Genomic DNA, 9,444 nt, shown 5'->3' with positions numbered 1-9,444 from the left:
TAAGCAAGTTGACCCAAGGAATAGGAAATCCACAATTTGTTGCCAATTAATGGCTACTGGCTGGCCAGTGAGCTAGTTAGCTACATTTCAGTAATTTAGCTAGCATCCTAAATACAGTGGTCAGTGTATAAACTTACTATTAGTTGAACATATTTGTCTAAAAACAAACATATTGCCAGTTATTGTTGCCCATGGTGTTATCATGTCTAACCAGTAGCTCCTGAGTTTGGCTAACTGTTAGCTAGCTAGTTGCCTACTGCCTGGCCAGTGTTAGCCAGCATGCTAGCTATCTACATGTCAGTCAGTAGCTATACTTCTAAATGGAGTGATCACTGGATAAACTATCCATGAGTTGAACATATTTTGGTGAAAACGAACTAGTAGCCAGTTGTTGTTGTTGCCCATGGTGGAATCATATCTAACCAGCTGGCATCTGAAGCCTATGTGACATGTCTAGTATATGTGCCCATGAGACACAGTCTAGCTAACGTTAGCTAGCTAGTGTTGCTCGCTGACCTGTTTTATAAAAAAAACGGCTGAGGTGACTAGCTAACAAGCCCTCCTCAGCAACAATCTTATTGGGGTCCGGGAATATTAGAAATTTCTTTTAATTTTAAGATAACTGTCATTGAAGTTGGTGGTTACTACTGGTTTTAGGTTTGTCAAAGTGAAGTTTTAGATCCAAGCGGAGAGAAATTGTCCGCCATTGTTTTGTGTTTTGGTAAGTGCTCGGAGGGATCTCATGCCCCAATAAGGTTCAACCGATGGATAATAACTACATTGCCTCCGGGTATCCTATGAAAGGAAATGTTGCTTCCTGTAACACCCCTTGGCCATGAGACACATTAGTTCATCACTAGCCTATACTAACATCCGGTTTAGGGATACAGTATTTTCAACCTAACATCCGTTTGCTCAGGCTCGTTCTATGCCTGCTACTTTAGGTTACTTTATCACAGTCACTATATAGAAAACACACTTTTGAATTGGGCGTGTATATGTGTGTGTATTGAAGCCCTATTCAAACGTGGTCTTCCTGTCTGGGTTGGCGCCCCCCCTTGGGCTGTGCCGTGGCGGAGATCTTTGTGGGCTATACTCGGCCTTGTCCTGGGATGGTATGTTGGTGGTTGGATTTATCCCTCCAGTGGTGTGGAGGCTGTGCTTTGGCAAAGTGGGTGGGGTTATATCCTACCTCATCGGATGGGGGCACAGTGTCTCCTGACCCCTCCTGTCTCAGCCTCCAGTATTTATGCTGCAGTAGTTTATGTGTCGGGGGGCTAGGGTCAGTCTGTCACATTTGGAGTATTTCTCGTCTTTTCCGGTGTCCTGTGTGAATTTAAATATGCTCTCTCTAATTCTCTCTTTCTCTTTCTTTCTTTCTTTCTTTCTTTCTTTCTTTCTTTCTCTCTCTCTCTCTCTCGGAGGACCTGAGCCCTAGGACCATGCCTCAGGACTACCTGGCTTGATGACTCCTTGCTGTCCCCAGTTCACCTGGCCGTGCTGCTGCTACAGTTCCAACTGTTCTGGCTCCAGCTATGGAACCCTGACCTGTTCACCGAACGTGCTACCTGTCCCAGACCTGTTGTCCCAGACCTGCTGGAACCCTGACCTATTCACCGGATGTGCTACCTGTCCCAGACCTGCTGTTTTCAACTCTCTAGAGACAGCAGGAGCGGTAGAGATACTCTCAAAGATCGGCTATGAAAAAGCCAACTGACACTTACTCTTGTGTTACTGACTTGTTGCACCCTCGACAACTACTATGATTATTATTATTTGACAATGCTGGTCATTTATGAACATTTGAACATCTAGGTCATGTGCTGTTATAATCTCCACCCGGCACAGCCAGAAGAGGACTGGCCACCCCTCATAGCCTGGTTCCTCTCTAGGTTTCTTCCTTGGTTTTGGCCTTTATAGGGAGTTTTCCCTAGCCACCGTGCTTTTACACCTGCATTGCTTGCTGTTTGGGGTTTTAGGCTGGGTTTCTGTACAGCACTTTGTGATATCAGCTGATGTAAGAAGGGCTATATAAATACATTTGATTTGATTTGATTAGAGGTGCTTATTCCACCTCCTAGTGGTGTGCAAAAAACAAGAATCCACTTACAATACTGAGCTTGGTTTCTAAATAATTCTAAATAATAATACAAATGAAGGTTGTATTGAAGATTCATATTTCATATATTTTCTCATGCATTTTGTAGGGGAAATAAAATGAAATTAATTGTAGTACACTACTTTTCTGAAGTTCCCATTAATGTCGTATTCCAATTGAATTTATATTACCCCGTGGCAATGTGTTTATTATTATAAAATTAGCATGGTGTTTATTATAAACTATCCTACTACTGCTATTTTCATTAGTAGTCAAGGTACCAGTAGTATTAGCCTGAAAAATAATGCTATTTTTACAATTACTATGAGAAGAATGGAAAACTTTTCTAAACAAGTATGAAATGTTGTCGATGCTAGTGACGTAGGGCTGAATGCCTTGAATGTGGGAGGACGTAGAGCAGAAATTCTAAGGCATAGATAGCCCTCTCATTGGGTGCGGATGCACAAGCAGAGGATGCTTCAACCCGTTATTCCTCAGTATCCAGTTTCTCTCAGAGTTGGATCTCCCAGTGTTTTCATCGAGAAAGTGAAGGAAAACTCCAAGTGATATGCTACATACATTTTATTTTTTGTAGAAAACGAAATTGTACTTAATGAAGAATGGAATTTCGTGGGATCAAGGCGAGCAGAGACTGTACAATCTCTGTCGCTGAGTGAGTATCTATCTCACTGTTTCTGATTGTGCTGCTACGGAAATGCTTGAAACTGCTGCATGAATGGTCGTGGGTAACACCGGGGATTGCGGTAGGCTACATTGCGAAGCTATCCCCTGACTAACAGACAATGTGCCCACTCAAGCCTGGCTCAGAACGTATCCGATGAATGATTCCTTGTTTAATTTGCCTTTTGGGTTGTAACGAAGATCAATGGAGAGACCTGCGCGTCCGTGCGCCCTGGTACCATTTGTACACTAATGTTGTGTTAATTTGGGTTACATGTCCCTACTGAAATTCCCAGCTTCAAGGCTCATACAAAGTTGATGCTGGATAATTCAGCAACATTGTTGTAAAAATGCTGAACAGCGTTTTGTTGCTCAGCGTTTTAACTGTGACCAGTTTCGCATCAAAGACAGAGAGCCGCAAAACATCGAAAGAAATTTGTAAGAACCGCTGCTCCTGTGAGGAAAAGGAGAATATATTGAGCATTAACTGCGAAAACAAAGGATTTACAACGGTGAGTCTATTTCAGCCTCCACCGAACAAAATCTGCCAACTCTTTCTCAATGGAAACTTTCTTTCGAGACTGAATCCGAACGAGTTTATTAATTATGGTAATGTCACATCCCTTCATCTGGGAAACAACGGGTTACAGGAGATACAGACTGGGGCTTTTACTGGACTGAGGTTTTTAAAACGACTTCATCTCAACAACAATAACTTGGAGATAATCAAGGAAGACACCTTTGCTGGTTTAGAGTGTTTGGAGTATTTACAGGCAGATTATAATTACATCAGTGCCATTGAAGCAGGTGCATTCGGCAAATTAAATAAACTCAAAGTCCTGATTCTCAACGACAACCTCATGCTGTCTCTTCCCAACAATGTATTTCGTTTCGTTATGTTAACACATTTGGATCTAAGGGGGAACCGGCTTAAGATGCTGCCTTTTGCTGGTGTGCTGGAGCACATAGGCGGCATTATGGAGATCCAACTGGAGGAGAACCCGTGGAATTGCACCTGTGATCTGATACCCTTAAAAGCCTGGCTGGACACCATTTCGGTCTTTGTAGGGGACATCGTGTGCGAGACCCCCTTTAGACTGCATGGAAAGGACATTACGCAATTGATTAGGCAAGATATATGCCCCCGACGTAATGCTGGTGATTCTAATCACCGCGCAATGCTGCCCCCCTCTGATTCCCAATACGACGGCCCCTCTCCCACCCTACACCCCGGGGTCACTCCAACAAAAGCCCCACGAGCCTCCCGTCCCCCTAAAATGAGAAATCGCCCTACACAACGGGTAACGTCTGGTAAGGACAAACAAGTGCTGGGGCCTATAATGGTTTATCAGACTAGGTCCCCTGTTCCCATTACCTGCCCTAGTATATGCGTCTGTACCTCCCAGAACGCAGACAGTGGATTAAATATCAACTGCCAGGAGAGAAAATTGCATAATATAACAGAGCTTACCCCTAAACCCTCCTATCCAAAGAAATTGCATTTAACAGGGAATTACTTACATACCATCTATAGAACAGACCTAACCGAATACAGCACACTAGAGCTCCTCCATTTAGGAAATAATAGGATAGCTGTTATTCAGGACGGGGCCTTTGACAACCTGGCTAATCTACGGAGACTTTACCTCAATGGCAATTACATTGAAAGTCTATCCCAATCATTATTCGTGGGGCTGCAGAGCCTTCAATATTTATACCTGGAGTATAATGTCATCAAGGACATTTTACCACAGACGTTTAACTCATTACAGAATCTGCAGCTGCTGTTCCTGAACAACAATCTACTAAGATCGCTTCCCGACAATGTTTTTTGGGGGACTATGCTAACAAGACTGAACCTGAGGAACAATCACTTCTCCCACCTGCCGGTGCGCGGTGTGCTCGACCAGCTCTCCGCATTCATTCAGATTGATCTGCAGGAGAACCCATGGGATTGCACATGCGACATCGTTGCCCTTAAAAACTGGATGGAGCTGTCCAGTACCAGCGTAGTGGTAAATGAAATCACTTGTGATTCGCCCTCCAAACACGCAGGGCGGCTGCTCAGATCTCTGCGCAATGACGCAATTTGTCCCGAGCCGAACGAGGTCACAGTAGGCCTAACCAAGGCCCCCACCGTTAGTCCCAGCACCGACTCCACTCCCCCGTTTACCATCACGTCAACAGAAGAGCAGATACCCGAGATGCACGCGGAGGTGCCCCTGTCTGTTCTCATACTGGGACTGCTCGTGGTGTTCATTCTGTCGGTCTGCTTCGGGGCTGGTCTTTTTGTATTCGTCCTCAAACGACGCAAAGGAATTGATAGCGTCCCCGCCAGTGCCAATAATTTAGATATAAACTCTTTCCAGGTACAGTATGGTTCATATAGCTCAGAGCCCACTGCAGGTAAAACAGAGACACATGTGTATAACTACATCCCTCCCCCCGCTAGCCAGATGTGTCAGAACCCCATCTACATGCAGAAAGATAGCGAGCAGGTGGCGTACTATAGGAATCTAAAAGAGCTAACTTTCAGCACCATGGACCCGAAAAAGTTGGATTTGCCCCCAAGCCAATATACCATAAGCACAGTGGAACTCACTGAGAAACAATCTTGTGGCAATCGACAGCCGGAGCTGCTTTATCAAAACATTGCAGAGAGAGTTAAGGAGCTTCCGACTGCTGGCGATCAGAATTACAGTTTCTGCACTTTACCGAAAAGACAATTCATTCCTCCATTTGAAACTACTAGACGACACAAACAGGACAGGTTGAATAAAACTGTTCTCTATGGGACTCCACGAAATTATTATGCTGAACAATCAAAAAATGAACACCCTTTGCTGCCTGGGAAGCTAAAAACAGAACCAGACTACCTCGAAGTTCTGGAAAAACAAACTGCAATGAGTCAGTTGTAAGATATGGCCCTACTTACTATCATCACACGTATTACATCGGTATGTATCTATGTATTCCACAAATTGACGAGTCCAACTCAAACAAAGCAACCTAAGCCTTTTTATCTTTTTTATTTTCCAGCTGTATTGAGTCAACGTAGCCCTTTATGCAGACAGTTCTATTATATTATTGGAGGTTTAAAATATTTATTATACTTTAAATATAAAGACTGTAGCAGGGACCGCAAGAACTATGTATAATACTGCTGTGTGCATTTTATATAATATATTTTATTTTCTCTGTGGAAACAAATATCCGTTTTAGATGAATAATTGAGAAATTACATTCCTGTATATAATAATGAGTGTGAAACACATGTAAAGGTTCCGTCCACATGACGATCCATTTATTCCAGAAGTGCCTTTGCACTCCGAGTATTTTATTTTTGCTTTCTGCAAATGGAAATTTGCTGTATTTTAAGAATCTTTATGTACGATTTAATGATTTGTCCATTACATTAAACATAATTGAAGAGGGTATGATATGTATGGTAAATAATGTTTTGAATATCTAAGTGTCTTTCAGGATGTACAATTTAGCGAATTGCATAACATTGTATGCTATAGATGAGCAATATAAGTGCCATAAGAGCAATTACATTTTCACCGAAGCACTTTGTCAAGTCTGAACTTGAGGTGAGCATTATTAAGATTATAACTGTCCGTCTTTGAGTTTGTGTGTGTTAGTTTGTGTGTGTGTGCTCCCATGTGATGAGGGGTTGGGTGCTTTGGGGGCGGTAACATCTCTCTATTTGATGGAATCCATATTGATGAGGAATTTGCTGAGTACTTTTGGCACGAATGACGAATTTATCGACCAAGGGCCCTGACAGGAATACCATTAATTTCACACTTATTATTTTTCATCCAAAAGTTAGAGAGAAGCAGCGTCCACTAAAAGTGTAGATTATTTATCTCTATATTCTGAATTAAGCGTGATAAAAACTGTCTCGAAAAGGAACAACTACAGCTCTCCAGGAGCCTACTTGAAAGGCCCAAATTATGATTAGTTCTCAATGCTCCTCATACACAAAATTACTTGTTTTTAGTGGTTTTAATGAGACAAGTTTATATTCTGCCCTTCAGGTGACATTTGCTTTGAGGTCTGCTGTAGACCCATACCTTCTTCAAGCCCAGATTGTTCTGCTGTTTTTTCTCTCACTTTGTTTCCGGCTGCTTCAAGTAGCTACTATTGTGTCACTGTTCATGTTGCAGATTTTTTTCAGCTTGTGCATTTTCTATGGATTCTACAGTGTGGGGACTTTTCACTTGATTTGTTGGATTTCACATTGACTTTGTAAAGAGTGCACAATGTTGTTTTTTTAATCACAGGTTGTTAATCACATTGGTCAACTTAATTAATGAAATAAGTGTCTACTGAGAACCAACTCAAATTGAGAATTTACGTTAGCAATAACTGGCCTTCTGATTTGATTGAATCATGGATTTTATGCTTAAACATTTTCAATACACAACACCGACGATGAAAAAGTTCATTATGTGAGTCTTATCTTATAATACTGATATTCTGCTTGTGGGTAAGTGAGCTTGAGCTTGTGGATAACTAGCAGAGGCCATTGAGTTGGTGTGAGTGAGACTGAGTGAGAGTTCTGTTCATTCCTTCTGAAACAGAGTGATTTTTTTGCCTGGGCACAATGGGCCTCTGTGTTGCTGTTTACTGGTGCTGTGGAGAATGAGGGGTTGGACATGTCTTGCACACCAATGAGGCAGCTAGCTCCCACAGTCCCCACCACACTCCTCCTCTCCTCATATCACACATGGGACTGGGAGGAGGAGAGTTGGCGATGGCATGCAATAGCTTTACAACAGACGCTATCAATCACTCCGGTCAGTTCACACCAGAAAATAGGATAAAATATTATAAATTGCTTCACAGTTTGAGGTTGAGTGACTATTATGTTGTTTGGGACATTAAGGATTTCCTTCAATCCATGGATCCTATAAAGGAAGCAGTTGTTATGTATCTTTATTGATCAACAGATTGTAATTGATTCACTCTCCCTTTTTCATTTAATTCCAACAATATGGTTCCTGTTGTAGACAGGAAGGGGATGTAAACCTTGACCTTGCTATGCTAAGGCACTAGCGGTGAACTAGAGTGAATCAATGGAGACTGCTTTCAGATGCTTGCTGCTAGGGGCCTCAATCCCAGACCTCTTCAGAAATACTCTCGTCGAAGTTCATGTTTATTCAAAGGTCGGACTGTCTTTTTTAGCTCTTTTATTTGTGATGAGGCCCAACGAGAGTTGCCTATGCTTGTTGTGTATGATACTGAATCTCTTTGACATGGTGGAGACCACGAGACCTGTGGTAAGCATGGAAGGTCTATGTTCCTCCTTACCAGTGTCCCCGGGATTGGCCGGAGTCACAACCAGTTCACTCTCAAAGTAATGAAGTGATATTTTGAAACAAATAGCAAGGTCAGGGTCTGTGACATATTTAATGAACCTTTATTTTATAACCTTTACATATTACTATTTCATATTTTGGATCAATATAGATGCATTGTTCCACATTAACTATCAGATTGTATAGTTTATCTAAGAAATGTTCAGATAAATGCTAGGCTCCTATATGGTAAACAGTGCTACAGGAATATTTGATATTGATTAAATCAAAGTACAGTTAATTGAAATAATCAGCCATATGCTGAGATGAGATATGTCTGTTTGTCAGAGAGAGAGAGAGAGAGAGAGATAGAGAGAGAGAGACTTCTTTCCTTTGACGAATATTGCACCAGTTTCATGGCTGCTTAATCATTTAGACATTAATGATGGGCCATGTTAGATGTTGACAGAATTCCTTGAACAACTGTCGCAGGATAAACAACCTTGTAGTCTCTGCACAATGTACAGTCTGCTGCCTAACAGTACAAATGTGTGCCCTGTTCGTGATCTATGAACACCGACGTGGCAATGGTTTAAAACACAGCCACAACCTCTCTGTTAAACACACCGCATGAACAGTGAAGGCTGTTGGACTCACAGCCATGACTAAGATCAATGGGCTGCTTTCCCCCATTTTTCTGTATGGTTGAGGGACAATCCTAGTGCACACAGCAGCCAACCCACAGCTGTGTGGTAAAGGAATGGTGACAGACTGCAGACTTCTCCAAAGGTTAACTCAAGCCAAATCTGACCTTGTGTCCACTTTCTCTGGAACACAACACATTGATCTTATTAGAAAAAAAACAAGAGCAATTGAAGTAAAATTCCATCCAATTGAATATGATAAATGAGAAGGGCCAAATCTACGCTAGCTAGCATTCACTTTTGTGTTGTTCTTTCATATGAGATTACATGTAGTACAGAGTTCAGTGGAACTGTGGAGGGGTAATGAGGATATCTGAATTGTGCTCTGGTGAATCTATGAGTGTGTTATTTCAGTGGAGATTGCTCCATGCATGTGTGAGTGAGAAACAACAAAATAAAGGAAACCATCTTGAACCACCCTTCCACCGCTCAGCCCCATATTATGCTGAGTTTTCAATGTCCTCAGTTTAAAACACTTTTCCACATGAGACAATATTAATAAGCCTTTCCTGTTCAATGCCTGCCATAAAATGTTATCACTGCAGTCATTATTTGGCACTTGAAGTGTGAAGCGGCTACACAGTAAGCCAATGTCCCAGGGAAGACTTTATTGGTTTGTGTAACAAGGCATGGCAAGTGGCTCCTCTAGAATCAA

General features: G+C 42.0%; 1 protein-coding gene across 1 annotated transcript; it reads left to right on the top strand.

Moving 5' to 3' along the window:
• The first annotated feature begins 2,565 nt into the window (after positions 1-2,565).
• On the top strand, positions 2,566-9,208 carry LOC115175065 (SLIT and NTRK-like protein 2). The gene has a single exon (XM_029734231.1). The coding sequence runs from the start codon at positions 3,130-3,132 to the stop codon at positions 5,695-5,697; it is 2,568 nt and encodes an 855-aa protein (XP_029590091.1). The 5' UTR covers positions 2,566-3,129; the 3' UTR covers positions 5,698-9,208.
• The last annotated feature ends 236 nt before the right edge of the window (positions 9,209-9,444 follow it).

This window comes from Salmo trutta, chromosome 3 (genome assembly GCF_901001165.1).
Source record: "Salmo trutta chromosome 3, fSalTru1.1, whole genome shotgun sequence".
Lineage (NCBI taxonomy): Eukaryota > Metazoa > Chordata > Actinopteri > Salmoniformes > Salmonidae > Salmo > Salmo trutta.
This window is presented reverse-complemented; position numbering and strand designations above follow the sequence as displayed.